This window comes from Syngnathoides biaculeatus, chromosome 2, assembly GCF_019802595.1.
Source record: "Syngnathoides biaculeatus isolate LvHL_M chromosome 2, ASM1980259v1, whole genome shotgun sequence".
In the NCBI taxonomy this organism is placed as follows: Eukaryota; Metazoa; Chordata; class Actinopteri; order Syngnathiformes; family Syngnathidae; genus Syngnathoides; species Syngnathoides biaculeatus.
Window position 1 is genome coordinate 32240704 of NC_084641.1, and position 22467 is coordinate 32263170.

At 41.4% G+C, this 22467-nt stretch overlaps 1 protein-coding gene across 2 annotated transcripts in view; it reads right to left on the reverse strand.

The window, feature by feature from the left end:
- LOC133490705 (V-set and transmembrane domain-containing protein 2-like protein) overlaps positions 1-22467 on the reverse strand; it is a 48720-nt gene that overhangs the window by 7062 nt on the left and 19191 nt on the right. For both annotated transcript variants that reach the window (XM_061801127.1, XM_061801116.1), the window contains exon 2: positions 187-356. In XM_061801127.1, coding sequence (XP_061657111.1) covers positions 187-356 — 170 coding nt within the window. The remainder of the gene's footprint in view (positions 1-186; positions 357-22467) is intronic.

A 22467-nucleotide genomic window follows, 5' to 3' on the forward strand; every position in this document is an offset into this window, starting at 1 on the left:
TCATTTTTGCAATATCATTTCTAATAATCAACTTCCTGTCACTGACCTTGCTGATGTTCTTTGGCTTTAAACTGTGTGATTGAATCAACTGAGCAATTATCAAATAAATAATTCTGCAAAATTACGACCCATTGTTGGGCATTAGATGTTTTATTTTCCGCAGGCTTAACATTATCTTGACGTTACCTCATTGGTTTTCCACGGCTGTCTGTCTGTCCAGTCCATATGGTTGCGGATGTACCACCACTGGATTTCCAGAGAGTAGGAGGGCATCCCGGCCCCCCTAAAGGAGCAGGCCATCTCCACATCTTGGCCCCTCTGAGCGGTCACATCACGAGGCACTTCCGTAAACATTGCTGCATGCACAGAGCAAGAGAGCAGCTAAACACACGCTTTCCAATGAATGCACCTTGTCAGTGTACTTCAAATGGGATATTTTCTATACTTCTTGCCCACGTTAGAACTGAAGGTGCACAGAATTACACACCCTACACAGTGCCCACCCGAGACTGATCAGCAGTTCATCTCGGACCAACAACCACTCACATGCACATTTACATATACGCACCATTTAGAATCTTGAATTCATCTAACATTATTCAGAATTGATTATTCTATCAGCTATTCCTTAATTAATTGAATAATCGGCTAAAAAAATTGATTTTCCATTTGATTTTATTGCAACCTCATCTTTCTTAATCAATTATAGCACAAAGCCACCCTTTTGAAACCAAGACTTATTTTTTAGGTGCTGATTACTGAGAGCGAAGGGTTACACTTCTGCGTCTGTTTAAGCGTCAACGAAATGTTAATTTCTAGTCACTCAAACTACACCCACAAATAACTATATCTTATTAATACTCAATTAACCACTAAATTAAGTAATAATTATTTCTAGTAATTATTTTTTTCAATAGATTAAACTGACTTTTTTTTAAACCACAAAATGTTTATGGGTCTGTTACTGGTTTAGGGGGTAAAAACTCAGAAAATCGACAAAAATGTTGGTCACTCTGTTCCAAAATAAAAACAAATGTCCTATTTTGACCAAACACAAAAGAAAAGTCATGAAGGACCAATGGAAATTTAAAAAATATTTTCTGTTGAAACACTGAAATTGGCATATTTGCACAATTTCAAGATAAAAATTAGCTTTCAACAATTAATCGGTTATCAAAAATTGTTGTTGATTAATTTGATGATCTAACATGTACAATTTTGGGAATGTGGGAGGAAGCTGGCATTCATTGAGAAGATAAACATGCACAGGAAGAACATGCAAACTCCGCACATGAGGGGCTCAGCCAAGATTCAAACCAATTTCCTACACCTTGCTCTACTGAGGGATTTCCCCATTCAATTCAGATTAAAAAAAAAAAAGTTCAAAGGATCAATGTAACACCTGCTCACGACATGCTGACGTGTCTGTCCGGGCTTAAAGTATTTGTCTCCTTAAGTATGTTGCTGATGCTCAAGATATCTGCAGTGAGTAATTTCCCCTTTGTATTCACTGCCGCATCAACAACAAGAAAAAAAAAATTGACATCTATTACGTACCCATACAAAAACGTTGTTTAGGTCTATGTTTGAAGTGTGATGTAACATTTGCAATAGAATCAAATGAATGAATGAATGAATGAATGCCATTTATTGTCATCATACGATTGTACAATGAAATTGAAGAGCCCCTCCTGCATCAGTTCATACATAAAAGCAATATCGAAACTAAGAGGAAAAATAAATACAAATAAATAAAAGTATATGTTTAAAATGGGGGGGCATAAAAAGTATTGCTCAAGATATTGAAATCAGCATGCCTATGAATTAATAGCGCAGCCAGAGGAAAGATGAGAGTTAAGTACTGTATTCCTCATTCAGTCCCATTCCTCATTATATATGTACAGTACAGTACGTAAGGCATGCCATGATGTATTTCTACGTGTAATATTCATCATCATAAAGCATCAAGGTGTTTGAAAGGGTGCACCTTTCTTGCAGGAGACTCTTGATGTTATTCAGGGCACAGAAGCAAACATTCAGGATGCAGAAAGCGGCGCGTGACTGCAGCTGTCAGATTAAACGCTGCTGTCTTTGTATAGGAAAGCAGAGGAGTGTGGCATGTGGCAGATGCACATTACTCACAGAGACAAAGGACACATAAATAAGCAATCAACAGTCTCAGACTCATCCAGACCCTGAATAGTAAAGAACGTGGCGGATGTATAACTGACAGTGGGTTTGGGGGGGATGTTAGATCTATTTTTATTGGTCTTTATAATCCCATTCCAGTATACAAATATCAATAATGTAGCATCTTCAGAGGATCTTTCACCAAATATACTGTATTTATTCTTTCTTTGATCTATTTAACTTGCAGCAGTAGGGGTGTGCACGTCTGCTTCACAGTAAGGAGATCTGGGTTTGGATCGCCGTTGGAACAGCTCCGGAGGTTAGAGCAAGACTCGGATTTACTCAAAAAGTATAAATGTGTGTGTGTGAATGATTGTTTGTCTACATGTGCCCAGGATGTCCCCTTCTCTCCTTACCCTTGCAAATTGACCATTTACCTAGAAAATCACAGTTTTGGAATGAACAATGGTGCATTGTCATTTTAAACGTTTACTTATAGGTATTCATTTTGCTGTTGAATTGCTGCTTTGTAGCTATTAAATACATCTCAACGTAGGAGTGTTTATTATTCTGTCACATTGAAGATCACCTGAAACGGCGCTCTTCATAATTAGTAATTAGGCACCGAATAAATTCGAAGTATTCTAAATTATGATTAAGGAATGTATCACCTAAAATATTATGCGTAATTAAAGCATTAATTATCATTGGCCACTGAGAAAAATCAATTACTCAATTATTAGCAATTACCGCTTCAAACAAGAACAACAAATACCCTGTGCTGAAATTCTAAAAGACCTTCTGTGTGTTAGATGAACAGTTCAGGCCTCGAGTCAAACATTCTTTCTATACATTGATCAAATGCACTTGTATTTGTCATTTGCGATACATGAGACACCACAGCTGTTATTGATTTGACATGACTGAGCCAGCAACAAGAGGCCCCACTCTCTTGTTGATAATATTCAAAGCTGCATGGGTCACTGTTGCACGACAGATAGTGCCAGTGCAATTGCTCCCGGCACTGATAATCTTTCTTCTCCACACTTAGCTGTGAGGACAGCGACACCAGAATTCATGTGCATGGAATAGAAAGGACAGCCCTAATGTGTTTATTTATAAAAATCCCTTTTTTTCCCCAAAAAAATTTCAAACGTCAATCGTGCGCATTATACATATAAAGGAAAATGAAAAAAAACTCACATTTTCTGAATATATCTCGCCATCTAGAGGTTATCAAAAAACATTACACTTTAATTCTAATATGCCATGGCCACCGAGAGATTGTGAAAAGTTATAGGGTACACTTTCATTGCAATATGACAGGGGTACTGTACATTTGACCATATATATGTACAGATGTACTCATAAGTTTACATACCCTGGCAGATTTTGTGAAACATTGTTTTTTTTAATAGGACTGATGACCGACCAATAACCATCATACATTTTTTTAAGATTATGTTTTAATAATAATGTTTTACTGAAATGCTTGACAGTTTAATTTGAATCCCATCAGTTATCAAACATATGAGCACAACTGTGTTTTTATCTTTTACTCAATAATACTAGGGCTGTGTATTACAAAACAGGAGCAAGGCGGCACAGTGGAGTGGCTCGAGAGCGTTGGCCTCACAGTTCTGAGGACTGGGGTTCAAATCCCAGCCTCCTCCAGAGTATGTTCTCCCTGTGCCTGTGTGGATTTTCTCCGGGCACTCCGACACACCATTGATGTGATTGTGAGTGTGACTCTTGTCTGTCTCTGTTTGCCCTCCGATTGGCTGGCAACCAGTTCAGGGTGTACCCTGCCCAAGGGATAGGCTGCAATACTCCCGTGACCCTTGTGACGATAAGTGGTGAAGAAATTGGATGGATGGATTCTTTGAGGGAAAAAAAACGAACAAAATACTGATAATAATTCATATTTTAATTATTTTGGGTAGAAGCAAAATCATCTATTCTAAAAATGGTACAAGGGTTTTCCAGAACTTTGGCATCAAATTTGAGCTGTGTGTTGTAACCATTCCAACCAACCTATGGCATTCTCACTGCCAGGGGCTGGCAACCACCCCTGGGTGTACCTCACCTCTCACACAAACTCAGTTGGGATGGGCTTCATTTGATCCATTACGCCAGTGAGGAGAGCTGGTCTATACAAATGACGAATATTTCAACTTTAGATTCAGAGTTAAACTTCAAGCTGCAAAACAAGTTTTGCTTTTTAAAATCAAGTGATGAAAAATAACTACATGATGATAATAGCAATGTGGTTAGCGGCTATGCACCACAGGTAGGATGTGACCTAGAGTTGAAAGAGAAATTCTGGAAGGAACTAGATGAAGTAGTTCTGAGCATCCCAGACAGCGAGAGAGTTGTGATTGGTGCAGATTGTAATGGACATATTGGTAAAGGAAACAGGGGCGATGAAGAAGTGATGGGTAAGTACGGCATCCAGGAAAGGAACTTTGAAGGGCAGATGGTGGTGGACTTTGCAAAAAGGATGGAGATGGGTGTAGTGAACACTTATTTCCAGAAGAGGGAGGAACATATAGTGACCTACAAGAGCGGAGGTAGAACCACGCAGGTAGATTATATTTTGTGCAGACGATGTAATCTGAAGGAGGTTACTGACTAAAGTAGTGGTAGGGGAGAGTGTAGCTCGACAGCATAGGATGGTAGTATGTAGGATGATTCTGGTGGTGGGTAGGAAAATTAAGAAGACAAAGGTAGAGCAGAGAACCATGTGGTGGAAGCTGAGAAAGGAAGAATGTTGTGCGGCCTTCCGGAAAGAGGTGAGACAGGCTCTCGATGGACAACCGAAGCTCCCGGAAGACTGGACGACGACAGCCAAGGTGATCAGAGAGACAGGCAGGAGAGTACTTGGTGTGTCATCTGGTAGGAAAGGGGAGAAGGAGACTTGGTGGTGGAACCCCAAAATACAGGGAATCATACAAGGAAAGAGATTAGCGAAGAAGAAGTGGGATACTGAGAGGACTGAGCAGAGGCGAAAGGAGTACGTCGAGATGCGACGTAGGGCAAAGGTAGAGGTGGCAAAGGCTAAACAAGATGCATATGAAGACATGTACACCAGGTTGGACGTGAAAGAAGGAGAAAAGGATCTCTACAGGTTGGCCAGACAGAGGGATAGAGATGGGGAGGATGTGCAGAAGGTCAGGGTGATTAAGGATAGAGATGGAAATGTGTTGACTGGTGCCGGTAGTGTACTAAATAGATGGAAAGAATACTTTGAGAAGTTGATGAATGAAGAAAATGAGAGAGAAGGAAGAGTTGAAGAGGCAAGAGTGAAGGACCAGGAAGTGGAAATGATTACTAAGGGGGAAGTCAGAAAGGCACTACAAGTTATGGGAAAGAGTAGTGGAGGCTAGACTCAGGACAGAAGTAAGTATCTGCGAGCAACAGTATGGTTTCATGCCTAGAAAGAGTACCACAGATGCATTATTTGCCTTGAGGATGCTCGTGGAAAAGTACAGAGAAGGTCAGAAGGAGCTACATTGTGTCTTTGTGGATCTAGAGAAAGCCTATGACAGAGTACCAAGAGAGAAACTGTGGTACTGCATGCGTAAGTCTGGTGTGGCAGAGAAGTATGTTAAAATAGTACAGGACATGTATGATGGCAGCAGAACAATGGTGAGGTGTGCCTTAGGTGTGACAGAGGAATTTAAGGTGGAGGTGGGACTGCATCAGGGATCAGCTCTGAGCCCCTTCCTGTTTGCAGTGGTAATGGATAGGCTGACAGATGAGGTTAGACTGGAATCCCCTTGGACCATGATGTTCGCAGATGATATTGTGATATGCAGTAAAAGCAGGGAGCATGCAGAGGAACAATTAGAAAGATGGAGACATGCACTGGAAAGGAGAGGAATGAAGATTAGCCGAAGTAAAACAGAATATATGTGCGTGAATGAGAAAAGTGGAGGGGGAAGAGTGAGGCTACAGGGAGAAGAGATAGCGAGGGTGGACGACTTCAAATACTTGGGGTCAACAATACAGAGCAATGGAGAGTGTGGTCAGGAAGTGAAGAAACGGGTCCAAGCAGGTCTGAACAGCTGGCGAAAGGTGTCTGGTGTGTTATGTGACAGAAGAGTGTCTGCTAGGATGAAGGGCAAAGTTTACAAAACAGTGGTGAGGCCGGCCATGATGTACAGATTAGAGACGGTGGCACTGAAGAAACAACAGGAAGCTGAACTGGAGGTGGCAGAAATGAAGATGTTGAGGTTCTCGCTCGGAGTGACCAGGTTGGATAGGATTAGAAATGAGCTCATTAGAGGGACAGCCAAAGCTGGATGTTTTGGAGACAAGATTCGAGAGAGCAGACTTCGATGGTTTGGACATGTTCAGAGGCGAGAGAGTGAGTATATTGGTAGAAGGATGCTGAGGATGGAGCTCCCAGGCAAAAGAGCGAGAGGAAGACCAAAGAGAAGGTTTATGGACGTGGTGAGGGAAGACATGAGGGCAGTTGGGGTTAGAGAGGAAGATGCAGGAGATAGGCTAAGATGGCAAAAGATGACACGCTGTGGCGACCCCTAACGGGACAAGCCGAAAGGAAAAGAAGAAGAAGAATGAATGCTGACCTCTTAGCATTGACACAATTATCCTACCGCTCCGCAAATCTTCACAATCACATTGATTCAAGGCAATTCTGAGGCAACTGGAGGCTATCTAATGTTGTATCTCTTACTAAAAAGTCTTCTCTAATGTCCAGACTGCCACCGTGGAGAACTTATAAGGCGCCCTCAAGCGTTGTCGTTATCTCCAAGACAAAGTGAAGAAGGCTCGCAACCGCCAGCCGCTGATGAACACTCAAAGCGTCCGAGTTGAGTCATTTAGCAGAGGCGAGAGAGGGCTGGGGTGTGCTGGAAGTGACCCCAGGAGAAAGATTCATCAGACTGAGAAATGGGAAGAAAATAAACATTCACCTGTAAAGCAAACCTTGGATTCTGGGACTGGGCAAACACTCGATCATGACTCCAAACTGTAAAAAGAAAAATGCTCCCATTGAACAGAAAAAAAAATGGTACGGTACTTTTTTTGTGTTTGGAAACGCGTTTGATAGTTGGCAACTTAGCTATGTCCTCGTTCTTGTGGAGACGCAACACACTAGAGTCAGGTTTGCATTTGTTCGTTATATTCTAAATTGTGCTTTTAATGACAAACCAAGGCAGAGGTTGCTGCAGGAATTGCATTTCATCATTTTGATTAAAGGACAGAAAATGATAAAATATTCACCATACGGTATTTGTCTAGCACTCACTATACCAGATGGGTGTTTTTGTTTTTGTTTTGTTTTTTAATGGGCCAATACTGAGCTTCTGCTTTCTTCTCCACGTTGACTTCACACGGCAGCTCTGAAAGATGGTGATGCTGCTTATTGTGTGCTGCTGGTGCGTCACACCTCTCACATACGAAATAAGATCCGCAGCTGCTAGAAGTGTATTCACAAGACGTGAATAAAGAATGCGTGGTATGATTCATAGCCTATGACAATACTACAGTAATTGAGAGGATATATTGTTCGTGCATCCTCACACACAATGTGAAAGGTGTGAATGGGTGTGTGTGTTGGTGTGTTTGGATGTGTAGCTCAATTTCCATTTCCCTTGAACCAAATAGAAAAACTCGCTCATTACAACAATATTAATTTAATGAATATTCCAAACGGATAGCTGACACCAACACAACTAAATACATTCCTGCTCAACTTGAAGTGCTCGACGCAACGGAAGTATGCCCATTAGCAAAATGGAAAGAGGTCCGATACAAGAGCTACTGCAAAGATTGCTAATGAAAGCTTTTGAATGTATTACTTTAACAGAAAGTGTTGTTTACCCAACTGCAATGCACCACACTGACAGCAGTGTCTTGGAATGCATGTACAGTTGCTTAATGTGGAAACATGCTGCACCAAAACACTAAATTCATAAGGGCAACCGAAGGCAGTTCTCCCTGTGTTTGTGTGGGTTACCGCTTCGAAAACGAGTGTTAGGTTATTCAAAGACTAAGACAAAGATTCCTTGAAACCAGACTGATTAGCGTTTGATCAAAATAAGACATTAGGGAAAAAAGGCTTCTATTTGGGAAGTCAATGACAAAATTTTTTCCCTATTTGTTGGACAAACGAGTCATCCATCCAGACAACAGCCCCACTCACAATCCCACCAGGGGGCAATTTAGAGTGTCCAATTAATGTTGCATGTTTTTGGGATGTGGGAGTGCTCGGAGAAAACCCACGCAGGCGCCAAAAGAACATGCAAACTCCACACAGGAGGGTCCGCGATTGAACCCGGGACCTCAGAACTGTGAGTTCTACGCTTTACAAGCTGAGCCACCGTTCTGCCCAAACCAGTCACTAAATAACAATTTATGTTTTTACATTTTCTGCACTGTCGATTTGAAACAATGTCCTGCTGTAGAATACAGGGATGTTAATAAAACCTCGCATTCATCATTTGATAAAACGATTAATCGACAGATTAATGCATTTTTTCCAATAAAAGTCAAGTTGCACCTCTCAATGGAAGGTTAATAAAAAACATGTAGTGGATGTGTATTACTGTATATCAAAGTGATCCAACTAAAGTATATAATGAGTTTTCCGTCATGAAAATATGACAGTACGGTGTTATGCACATTTGTCATAATAAGTGATTAGTCATTACATTTAGTCAACCATTCAACCTAGCCTCCATCCATCCATTATATAAGCCACTTATCCTCACAAGGGTCATGGGAGTGCCGAAACCTTTCCGAGCTGTCATCGGGCAAGAGGCGGGGTACACTTTGATCTAGATGCCAGCCAATCGCAGGGCACATGGAGACAGACAACAGTCGCACTCACAATCACACTTAGGGGCAATTTAGAGTCTCCAATGAATGGACGTTTTTGGGACTTGGGAGGAAACCGGAGTGCTTGGAGAAAACCCATGCAGGCACGGGGAGTACATGCAAATTCAACACAGGTGGGGCCGGGATTTGAACCCCAGTTTCAACCGAACAAAGATGGGGAAAATAACAAATAGTGTCGAGGCAGTCCACGCTGTGCATTATTGCCCAATGTTTGTCTGATAAAAGCTACAGTTGTAGCAGTCACTTGCGTATTTTTCTTGTTTTAAACTCAATACAGCCCAGACTTGAAGTGCACACTGTAATCTCTGCTGGCTTTTTTCTCGTGTTTACGGCGCATAGACAAGGACCTTCACACCACCCTTTGTTTTGCAACCTCGTCTGCTTGAGTTTCCTGCTGTTTTTGGCCCGAATCCCAACTGTCGGCCTTCCCACCCTGCTGGACAGATTTTCCTCTTAATCAAATCTAAAACAGGTTAAAAGGGGAAACAAGGGGCCTTCCTCAGATGGATGGTGGGGTGAAACTAGAACATCAAGGACGATGTGTTCTCTGCTCTAATTCAACGCATTCAACAGCAAAACAATTTGTATATTTACTCAACTGCTGAGTGCCAGTGCATTTGAAGTATGGCCTCTGTCTGAGAGGAGACATTTATTTGTACAAACGCTTGTGAATGTGTGGAAACACTGATTTCAGTTGATTGGTTGACTGAGAATTATTATGTTTGAGTTACAGTAGAGATGGAGTGTATTGGCTGGCACCAGCACTTTATAATCACGCGACGTTATATTCTTGGTTCCTATCAAGAATGCAGTGGTGGTAAAAATTGAACTAATATTTACAAAATATGAACCTCATTTTTCAAATGGTTAGCATTTCGGCCACACAGTTCTGAGGTTTGGGGTTTGAATCTGGGCTCTGGTCTTTCTGTGTGGTCTCTCCATGTTCTCCAGTTGCTAAAATGGGTATTCTGCATGTGCTTTGTGACACAGATACTTTCCCACATTGACCTGAACCCGAAGCAATTGCTTAATATATTTTAGCCAAAAGCTGAAGTCAAACTTATCTTCTTTTAACGTGGTAACTGATGTTAAAACGTGAAATTTATCAGATTATAACACGATACAATCGATTTGTTTTTCCTGGTGTGACAGCAAGACACTTCTCTATGAAATATGCATCTAAAAGATATGTATGCATCTGCATCTGTATTCACTGTTCTTAGTAAGCCCCGAAAAATATTTGTTGCAACGAATTACCTTCGAGAGTCACATACGGTAATTAGTGAAATTAAGTCCCTAAATCTGGGTTGGCACACCCAACACATCTAACCAGCAAAAGAACACCATGCGCACTGTGAAACATGGTTGTGAGAGCATCATGCTGTGGGTATGTTTTTCAACACAGGGAAACTGGTCCGAGCTGAGGTGCTCAATACAGTGATATTTTTTCAATCAGTAGCAGTCTGTAACTGATGTCAAACTTAACTTGTACTTCATGAGCAGTTGAGGATGGATGCGGACGGAGCAGTCTTGAAACCAGCTTGGAGCTGATTTGAAGAATTGTGCTGCCAGCACTGTAACCAGAAAACAATTGAGCCATTTCTTATATTGCAACAGATACAATGACGCATTCCATGTTATCGTGATTCAACTGGAAAGTCAAAATCCCCACCATCGGCCAAAATTATACATCCACTGGGTATACTGTTTATACTGCTCATCCCTATTTGTAAGGCACTGTAAATTGTTTTTTTCTTTTTTTATTAATGGACCTTTCCGACCTGTCAATCACTCATACAATAATAGCAAATCAAATAGCTGCATTGACTTAACCCCTGGCTGGACACGCCCCTGACGCCATGTTGTCCCACAAGCAATAATGGTTGTGAGTAGCATGCGCTTGGAAAAGATTATGTTAAGAAGAAAATGGTCCTCAGATGCACTTGGGGAACGTGCAATTCTGATGAAAGATATCATGCTAGGTTACAAGATTAAGTTGATTAATTTTCCAAAGCCTAAAACACGGTTGACGAAGTGTATACGTTGGATTAAGGCTTGCGGAAGAGCGCACATACAATTAAATGTGGGCAATATCAACAAAGACAAGGCTGTATGTTCGAAGGTAAGTGAGGGAGAAGTATCTTCTCTGAGTTTGATTTCATTATTATCAGTGCTTTATACATTGTAGGAGAACAACTTTCACTTTGTTAGTGTATTACCAACCTGCCGAATGAAGTGTGTAATGTTTTGTTGTTAAGACAGAGCACTGGGTTCGATTACGAGCCAAGTCAAACTTGTTCATCTCGTGACTACGATACTGACTGAGTTAATCACCATTGTTTAAATGCACTTGTAGAAAATCGATCTTAACACACTTATAAAGACTAGAATGATATTACTCATGATCTTTCCAAGTAAAAAGTACTCACCCTGCTTTACATGTGCAGTACGATTCCATTATTTTATCCTGTTGGATTTCAATATGAAGTTTGTGATGCATCAAACTTTTTTGCATCGATCGCCAATGTTTTGCTGTAACTCTGACATGCGTCCTGTTCCATCCAAAATCTCAATTCTGTGTACATATCCTTGCATGAAATAGTTGAGACCTCTCTGTAGAACTCTCTTGGACAAGTCTGACGCAGTTGTCAAAAACATACAACAATATTATCTGGAATACGCGATAGAGAATCGACTTTAAACCTGTTCTGTTCAGTCACCATTTTGGAAGCTTGTGGGACATGGCAACTGTAAGCTAAGGGGGCTGAGCTCTAGATCGCCACTCGGAAAGGTCCATTGGCTGATCTCTTTCTATTCCTGCATTGTTCTCAAAGATTTATTCAATAAAATAAAAAAGTAGAAAAATAATCAGTGCATCAGACTTAAAACTTTACCAAACAAATATGAGCATTCATCTTAAGAATCCCATACCGGAACTGTCACAAACCGGGGGCAGATCCAAATGCAGGACTTTGAGGCAGTGGTGTAATGTTCAATGTGGTTTATTCCGGAAACTGGGTCATATACGGTGTAGCAGCCTGACAACCCAGAGGCACAGAAACGCTAGGCGAGGCGGGATCCAAAAGATATACAGCAAGGGTTCAATGACTCTGAAGCAAACTCACTAACTCAGCAGAATAGGATCAAACAAAAGGGCTCAGAATCGCTATGACTAGGGTGACTATAACTTACGCGTAGAAGCGGAGAGTCCCACATGCAGTGAATGCAACTCACTAACGCAAGGCAATGAACTGGCAAATGCCGGTGACAAAAACCCCAACTTAAATGCCTGTCTAATTACAGTTCAAATCTGAAACAGCAGTGACTTTTGGCAGTTGTCACTGCCCAGAGCAGTGTCCTTGCTCATGACAGGATCAAACATTGCCCAGGTTAACAACGTACCGTTAACCTGCATTGTGTCGGTGGAAATTCAGCTAGTGTGGGTTGGAGACAAAGAAGATGTGAAAAGCCAATTCTTTGGCAAAGAAAAAGAGGAATGCGCAGAGCCTACAACTGAATGTAGCGACTTTGAATATTGGGATTATCACTGGAAAAGCTCAGGAGTTGGTTGACATGATGATAAGGAGAAAGGTTGATATATATATATATATATTATATATATATATATATATATATATATATATATATCTCAATGGACAGGAGGAGCTCCCGAAGGCTGGACTACTATAGCCAAAGTGATCAGAGAGATAGGCAAGATAGTAGTTGGTGTGTTGTCTGGTAGGAAAGGGGAGAAGGAGACTTGGTGGTGGAAATACAGGAACTCATACAAGGAAAGAGATTACCAAAGAAGAAGTGGGACACTGAGAGGACTGAGGAGAGGCGAAAGGAATACATTGAGATGTGACGTAGGGCAAAGGTAGAGGTGGCGAAGGCTAAACAAGAGGCATATGAAGACATGTACACCAGGTTGGACACGAAATAAGGAGAAAAGGATCTCTCCAGGTTGGCCAGACAGAGGGATAGCGATGGGAAGGATGTGCAGCAGGTAAGGGTGATTAAAGATAAATATGGAAATGTGTTGACTGGTGCCCGTAGTGTGCTGAATAGGTGGAAAGAATACTTTGAGAAGTTGATGAATGAAGAAAATGAGAAGAAAGGAAGAGTTAAAGATGCAAGTGTGAAGGACCAAGAAGTGGCAATGATTAGTAAGGGGGAAGTCAGAAAGGCACTACAAAGGATGAAAAATGGAAAGGCAGTTGGTCCTGATGACATACCGGTGGAGGTATAGAAGCAATTTGGAGAGGTGGCTGTGGAGTTTTTGACCATCTTATTCAACAGAATACTAGTAGGCAAGAAGATGCCTGAAGAATGGAGGAAAAGTGTGCTAGTTCCAATTTTTAGGAACAAAGGTGATTTGCAGAGCTGTGGGAACTATAGAGGAATAAAGTTGATGAGCTGGGAAGCAGAACTGGAGGTAACAGAAATGAAGATGTTGAGGTTCTCGCTCGGAGTGAGCAGGTCGGATAGGATTACAAATTAGCTCATTAGAGGGACACCCAAAGTTGGATGTTTTGGAGACAAAGTTTGAGAGAGCACACTTCAATGGTTTGGACATCTCCAGAGGCAAGAGAAATAGTATTTTGGTAAAGGGTGGTGAGGATGGAGATGCCAGGCAAAAGAGTGAGAGGAAGACCAAAGAGAAGGTTGATGGATGTTGAAGGAAGATATTAGGGCAGTTGTGTTAGAGTGGAAGATACAGGAGATAGATTTACATGGAAAAAGATGACACACTAAGGTGACCCCTAATGGGACAAGCCCAAAGGAAAAGAAGAACAGTATCAAAGTGGAGGCCATTCATTAAAGTTGCACACTTGCTGTGATTGTTATTTTGATTGCAATAAGTTAACAGAAAGCTTCCTTACTGTGGAGTGTACGTCCCCACTTACGTCAATCCACACTCTCGTCAGTAATAATTAGTCGCTAATGAGTCTCTGCCACGGCCTCATAATAAGCTTTGCGGTTTAGTAATGATCCTTGGCACAGTATGGCAGAAAACAGCTGCCATACCTTACTCGGGAAACCTGTAAGAAAACTCCACAAAAGTCTTAACAGAAGACAGTCTGAGTGAGCGGAATTTCCTCATTTACATTTGCTAATTAGCAAGCAGTGTTGGACCACACAGCTGGAAGGCTGATGAGCAGGCTCAATATTTCACAATTTGAATCAGCTCTCCAAACAACACTCCATGCTCACTTGCTCTCAGAAGAAAAAAAAAAATCATTTCTGCTATTTACCTTCAGACTGAAGTTTGGACTGTGAACTTCACATGGATTTCTAACAGATTGATTTCTTTTTGTGAACCATACAGAGATTTCTTCCAGCCAATGACAGGGAAGAATAATGATCTTTGATGAAAATGTGAATATAATTTAATTAGCCCCGTGATGAATTGGTGAGCATTCTAGGGTGGACCCCACCTCTCACCCAAATACAGACGGAAAGGGCTGCAGCTTCTCACCTTTGATCTTGAACAACATAAGAAGTAGAACAGTTATTTTCAACCACTGGACTGTGGCACATTAGTGTACTGTGAGAGCTCATCTGGTGTACCTTGGGGAATTATTACATTTTATTTAATTGGTCTGAAATGTAGTATTTATCAATTTTCCAAACCGCTTATCCTCATATGGGTCACGGAGTGCTGGAGCCTATCCCAGTTAACTTCGGGCAAAAGGCTGACCACACCCTGAACTGGTCGCCAGTCGATTGCAGAGTAAATGTAGTATTTATTATTTTCAAAAGAACTGTATGCCACCAATTTATATTGACCGAAATAAATGCTCTTCAAAAGATCCTTTTCTCAATGTACACTAAATACTTTGTGTAATATTTTTGTTTTGTGCTGAGATTCTAAATAGATAATCTATGTGGATGGGGAAAATTTAAAACAATAAATATAATTTTAACCTTCAAAAAGGTGTGCCTTTTATCCGCAAATTACAGAGAGAGGAACAGACAGACACAGAGCCAGGCAGACAGGCAGGGAGATTAGATAGATAGATAGATATAGATAGATAGATAGATAGATAGATAGATAGATAGATAGATAGATAGATAGATATAGATAGATAGATAGATAGATAGATAGATAGATAGATAGATAGATAGATAGATAGATAGATAGATAGATAGATAGATAGATAGATAGATAGATAGATGATAGATAGATAGATATATAGATAGATAGATAGATAGATAGATAGATAGATAGATAGATAGATAGATAGATAGATAGATAGATAGATAGATAGATAGATAGATAGATAGATAGATAGATAGATAGATAGATAGATTTTAAAAATGAATGACTTGATGGAAGTTGTTGTGTCCACACTTCATGGTTTGGAGAATTCTGTTAAAATACTTCCAAAAAAATGTAGCACCCAACTGAGTTGCCATCACAGAGTGAACTAAAACGTCTATCAAGGAAATATTAAAAGCGCTCTAGTGCTCACCTGGATATAGCATGAATTATTCATTGAAGGCTGTGCAGCACCTTCACAAAGAGGCATTTTATCTCCTCATTTAGCCAATACGCACTGCTTGTTCTGTAGCATGGCTGTAACCTCCCTACTGGCAAAGAGCAACCTAAACACACCGCCAAAAAGCCAGTTGATAAATTTGGAGATGTACTGTAGCCCGAGGGAGACAACGGTCAATAACGGCATCTCCAAGGTGAAGCTCTACATCAGCACAACAGCAGTTGAATCACCTTTCTTCAATCAAATATTCCCAAGACATCAAGCTATAATTGTCTATTATTGGGGGGCAGGTAAAACTGGATCTCCATTATATAATTATCTCATGGTAACCAGGAAAAAAAGGAATTATATGAGATCACGCAATTTCAAGCATTCATAACATGATCGTGGGCTTCATTGTAACCAGCGATTGGCAAGCCACATAAAAATGGGAGCATAACTATTCTTCAACATTACATTTAGCTTCACTACATGGAAGCTACACACCAGAGAAATGTGGCAAGCCAAAATACCAACATGACAAAAGCAACGTGAAGAACTTTTTCAAACATTGAACCAACTTAACCTGCATAAACAAAACCAGCTCAACAAATAAAAGTTTGAGTGACAAAACCAACTTTTACAGTCTGTTTTTTGTGGGGGAGGGAGTGGGGGTTGCCGCGAAAAAAAGATTATTGCTGGCTCATGTCACGTTAGTTGTTAATGTTTGCTAATTTAGCTGTGAGGACTATCTTAACCGCCACATGTTGTGTTCAATTTTGGAATTACCTGGATGTGTGTCCTTAAATTAGCAGTACACATGAGAACGCACAGTATAACTAACAAATCAGTGACGACTAAATAAATAACCCCAATTTGCACTCCATCCTGTTCCACTGCATTACCAGAAAATTCACAGGAAACATTTTATACACCATCAAGGACCGATATATATACGGTGAAGAAAATAGGTGTTTCAACACCCTGCTATATTGCAAGTTCTCCCACTTAGAAATCATGGAGGGGTCTGAGATTTTCATCGTAGGTGCATGTCTACTGTGAGAGAGATAATCTAAAAAGAAAAATACAGAAATCACAATATATGATTTATTAATGATTTATTTGTGTGATACAGATCCAAATAAGTATTTGAACATCTGTCTATCAGCTAGAATTTTTACCTTCAAAGACCTGTTAGTCCGCCTTTAAAAGTCCACCTCCACTCCATGTATTATCCTGAATCAGATGCCCCCGTATGGAGTCGTTAGCAGCATAAAGACACCTGTCCACCCCATGCAATCAGTAACACTCAAACGTATAACATGACCAAGACCAAAGAGCTGTCCAAAGACACCAGAGACAAAATTGTACAACTCCACACGGCTGTAAAGGGCTACGGAGAAATTGCCAACCAGACAGTCAATCTCAATCGGAGTAGAGCCCCATGCATGATATCACCTTGTGGGGTCTCAATGATCCTTAGAAAGGTGTGGAATCAGCCCAGGACTACACAACAGGACTTGATCGATGACCTGAAAAGAGCTGGGACCACCGTTTCTAAGGTGACTGTTAGTAATACACTAAGACGTCGTGGTTTGAAATCATGCATGCCACGGAAGGTTCCCCTGCTCAAAGCAGCGCATGTCAAAACCGTCTTAAATTTGCCAATGACCATTTGGATGATACATAGGAGTTATGGGAGAAGGTTTTGTGGTCAGATGAGACCAAAATGGTACTTTTTGGTCATAATTCCACTAACTGTGTTTGGAGGAAGACGAATGATGAGTTCCATCCCAAGAACAACATCCCTACTGTGAAGCATGGTGTCGTAGCATCATGCTTCGGGAGTGTTTTTCTGCACAGGGGACAGGACGACTGCACTGCATTAAGGAGAGGATGACCGCGACCATGTATTGTGAAATTTTGGAGACCAACCTCTTTCCCTCAGTCAGAGCATTGAAGATGGGTCGTGGCTGGGTCTTTCAACATGACAATGACCCGAAGCACACAGCCAGGAAACCCAAGAAGAGGCTCCGTAAGAAGCATATCAAGGTTCTGGCCTGGCCTAGCTAGTCTCCAGACCGAAACGCAATAGAAAATCTTTAAAGGGAGCTGAAACTCCATGTTTCTCAGTGACAGCCCAGAACCCTGTCTGATCTCGAGAAGATGTGTGTGGAGGAGTGGGCAAGATCCCTCCTGCAGAGTCTGCAAACCTGGAGAAGAACTAACATTTGGCCTCTGTAATTGCAAACAAAGGCTACTGTACCAAATATTAACATTGTTTTTCTCAGGCGCTCAAATGCTTATTTGCAGCTGTATCACACAAATGAATCGTTAAAAAGTCATAGATTGTGATTTCTGGATTTTTCTTTTTAGATTATCTCTCTCACAGTGGACATGCACCTACAATGAACATTTCAGACCCCTCCATTATTTCTAAGTGGGAGAACCTGCAATATGCCTGGGGAACTCAGCTCCTGTGGACACTACCACATTGTGATCACCAAAGAAGTGTCATTACTGAAAAACTATCTGATGTTGAAAACACTGATGTTTCGATCACACTTCAAAGAAATGTAGTCAAACTATAGTAACACTGCTACATGTAAAGATTATACAGCCCAAAACTGAATATAACTTGTGCACGGTGTTGAACTTGTACGGAAATGTAGTGGATGCAGCAATTCCCTAGCAAACAGACAAACATAGGTGACGACAATCATTTTGGATTTATCAAAAACAGTAATGTAAAAGATGATAAAGAATTGCTAATCCACAGGATAACAATTGAGATTGAGAACATGATTTAACAGTAAGGAGTACATCTATCAGTGATTTAAAAACAGCATACAGTGCAAGAAACATCATTAAAAGTGGAAATACTGGGGTGTCATTATAATGGTACAAATGAGTCTGAGTATTGAGGCACCTATCAGGTGGGGCACTAATTAAGTACTTTAGTCTTTGAAGAGGCGGAACGATGGAGCAGGTGTAAAGCGTTGGCCTCGCAGTTCTGAGGACCTGGGTTCAATCCGGGCCCCGCCTAGTGGAGTTTGCATGTTCTCCCAGTGTTTATGTGTGTTTTTCCATGCACTCCAGTTTCCTCCCACATCCCAAAAACATGCCATGCAGGTTCATTGAAGACTTTAAATTGTCCCTCGGCGGCACGGTGAATCAGCTGGTAAAGCATTGACCTTACATTTCTGAGGACCTCGGTTCAATCCCAGCACCACTTGTGTGGAGTTTGCATGTTCCCCCCGTGCCTGCGTGGGTTTTCTCTGGGCACTCTGATCCCACCCACTTCCCAAAAACATGCAACTAATTGGACACTCTAAATTGCCCCTTGGGGTGATTGTGAGTGCGGCTGTAGTCTGTTTCCATGTGCCCTGCAATTGGCTGGCGACAATCAAGGTGTACCCCGCCTCCTGCCCGATAACAGCTGGGATAGGCTCCAGCACTCCCACGACTTTTGTGAGGATAGGCGGCTAAGAAAATGGATGGATGGATAGTATTTGAAGAAGGAATAGGAATTCATATATTACTGAAGAGAGCGCAAACCCCTGCCAAGGTTTAGTTTCTTGTTCACAAAAGTCCAAAACATTTGACCCACCATATATCATCTATTTGGATGTTAGCAGGGTACTTCCTGATTCATAGAGTGATTATGCAAGCCAACAGGACTGTACCATTTTTAGTGTTTGCTCATAAAAAGAGAAAAACGCAGAAAAAGTTAGCTCAAACAATGAATAGGATAAATACATTTTTTGATCGATATTTTTAGCCTGGCTTGCACGCTAATTCATTTCAGCCCAGATCTTGCCGCATGCCATCATTACAAAGGTTTGAAATGTGGGGGAAATCCCAAACAAATCAATAAACAGCAGATAAAAATGGTGTAGGTCATGTAAGAATTTACAATAATAAAGTGCAGGGTTGTCTTTCCCGCATCAGTCCAGCCAAGATGAGGAAGTTAGAGGCAGCCTGCAAAAATGTCAAGATGGAGCATTTTCGCAGCAGCTTGACTCTCCTGGGCCGACCACCCGGTGAAGGAGGAGGAGCAGATGAGAGGAGCCCTATCAGCACTGAGAATCTCATCTGCCTGGCCTCTCTAATGCCCCCCGTGTGTCCTCTCCCGCACCGACACAGACGCAGAGATTGGACTTTGACGGCAACACGGGCTGGAAGCAAGCGCCTGAAATTTACTACTTAAAGGTGAGCCCTCCCTGCTGGGCCTGACTCACGACAAGAAGAACTAAAGAGACTGGCAAATGGGGAGAAAAGGATAAATCAGCTCAAGCTTGCTTTACTTCTTATGCATCAATTACTTCCCTGCCGACGGCTTATACGTGGATTGTAAACAAATATTAACATTCTGTGGCACATTTCTTCAAAGAGAAAGAAAGGCTGGATAAGGCTATTTCCTTTGACAACACACTTCCCCGAGTAAATGGATATTGCTTGTGGGGACTTGCAATGTGTACATTTGCAATGCAACTCCCACTTGTGGATTCGGTCCAAGTCACTTAGAAACCACAGTGCTCAAGTCTTTATCGACGTCTCCTGCTCTCCATCAAAACACTTTCTTTGTATACATTTTGAGAGGAGAATCGCTGGCATTAAAGGACAAAGGAAAAACAATCTCCTTCAAAGAGATGTTTTTTTTTTTTCCAGAATATTTCTGCCACATGCAAACACACAAATGCAAGACAAGGGGTGTTGTTTTGGTTTGATTTTTTTTTTTTTTTTTTTTTTTAGTTGTTTGCAGTATTACACAAAGAACTACAAATCTGATTCCCATTGAACTTTGTGGCATTGTGCCACAAATGCAAAGGGAAAAATACTTCTCTCTAGTCAGGCTCCAGTCCAAGAAGTCAGAAGACATTTGAGCGGCTACCTCTGTAAAAATGTTTAAATCTTGGCTCGACACTCTTGAATTTAGTTAAACCACACTTGGTGTGCAACTAGTTTCTCACCCTGCCTCACCCCCTTGACATCAAGATTTTGGACTATTTTGCTGTTGCTTCCCCTTCCTCGGAGACTGATGGTAGGTGGCAATGAGCGAAGTAAGACTGCCGCTATGGAAGATCCTAATCAACCAACTGAGAATTTTTTTTTCCCCATTTTCGACAGTTGGATTATTGCGAATTTTTGAAGTGCAATTCATGAACCAACACCTGTCCCAGAATGGAAATGGTACAAGTCCCATGATTTTATGTCATCCTGTGAAGAATGTTGCCTTCTGAAACACAAACAGAATTGGAAAGTATCTCACTTCACATACTTTTCAATTTTGTTAGAAGATTTTTACTCGGGCGGCACGGTGGAGCAGCTGTCGTGTGTTGGCCTCACAGTTCTGAGGACCTGGGTTCAATCCCGGCCCCGCTTGTGTGGAGTATGCATGTTCTCCCTGTGCCTGCGTGGGTTTTCTCCGGGCACTCCAGTTTCCTCTCACATCCGAAAAACATGCAACATTAATTGGACACTCTAAATTGCCCCTAGGTGTGATTGTGAGTGCGGCTGTTTGTCTCCATGTGCCCTGCAATTGTTCTGGCAACCAGTTCAGGGTGTACCCCGCCTCTTGGCTGTTGACAGTTGGGATAGGTTCGAGCACTCCCCACGACCTTTGTGTGGATAAGAAAATGGATGAATGTATGTATTTTCATCTACTTTATTTAACTCACAATGGAACCTAATCCCCACACACACTGAATTTCTTAAAAATCAGATTCTTTTTTTTGTACATGTTGACTACCGTATCCATTCTACTATTGACACATTTGCTGTCCAAATTACTGCTGTACAAAAGGTCATGAAGACAACAAAACTTTCATTTAGTGGCTTGACAGGACGCTTCACAGTAAAAGGAGAGCAAGGTTCATGGGGCCAAAGACCAAACATAGAGTGCTGCTTTCTCCAGAAGGTGTGCAGTGCTAAAAGTGCACAGGACAGTGGGGGTTTGCAGACAGGCAAGACAGCAGGAAATAAGCTTTCCCATCTGGCCCAACTCTGCTGGCCAACACAAGGTTTTCTCCCCTCCTCCCAATTGGCCCTTTTTCCCCCTTTTTCTTCATTCTTTTCCTCCCAGAGGATTACTACTGTGCAAGCGAAGCTCTCGTGGGGCCAACTGACAATAAGGATAAATGACTGAACTAGCTGGCTGGATGTTCTCTGTCGTATATATAAATTTGAAAAAAGTACAGGTACACACTCGGCGGGAAGTACTGTACATATTCCTACACTTGCAGTTATACTCACGCAAACATACACACAGACTACCAAACACCAACAGATGTACAAGGTAGTCACAGGGAGATTTAACCAGCAGCGCTACCTCACCCTTCCTTCTCTGCGTACATCTATTTAGGCTGACATTGATGTATGAATGGAGATAAAAGGACAGACTTTATCTCACAATTGATGTAATCAAAAACACACAGGAATCACCTCATATATTGCAGCAAACAGGAAGGGCATTAGCTAGGGTGAACGTATTTTGAGTGAAAATACATGGAGTTTGTCCATCTGAAATAATGGAAAGAGAAATAATCGATTGCAGCGTCAAAGTGTCGTAAACTGAACTCCTAACTCTACAGCCAATGCTTCAAGTAACAGTTTTTAGCATTCATGTCATACATGTATAAAAAGAAGTTAACCACTCCTGCATGATTGTATGACTCTCCACTTAAGCTCCAACATCTTTTTTTTTATTTTAAAGAGACTTAATTGTGTCTATCAGGGAGTATAACTAAACCTGTCTCATAGTTATCAAAGTGCCCAGCCTAGTGGTCTTGGTTGGCATTTGAGCACCTTTTCACTGGCCAATGGGGCCGTTACTTTGTGTTTCAACACTTTGAAATAGGTCTAAAGAATGCGTCAATCGCGTGCCAAAAAAAAAAAAAAAAGACTTTAGCCAATGTTCCCTTGAAACTGCGTGTGTGCGCAATTGTGCACTGCTCATGCAGTCTTTTCACAGATATTCTGCATTGCACGC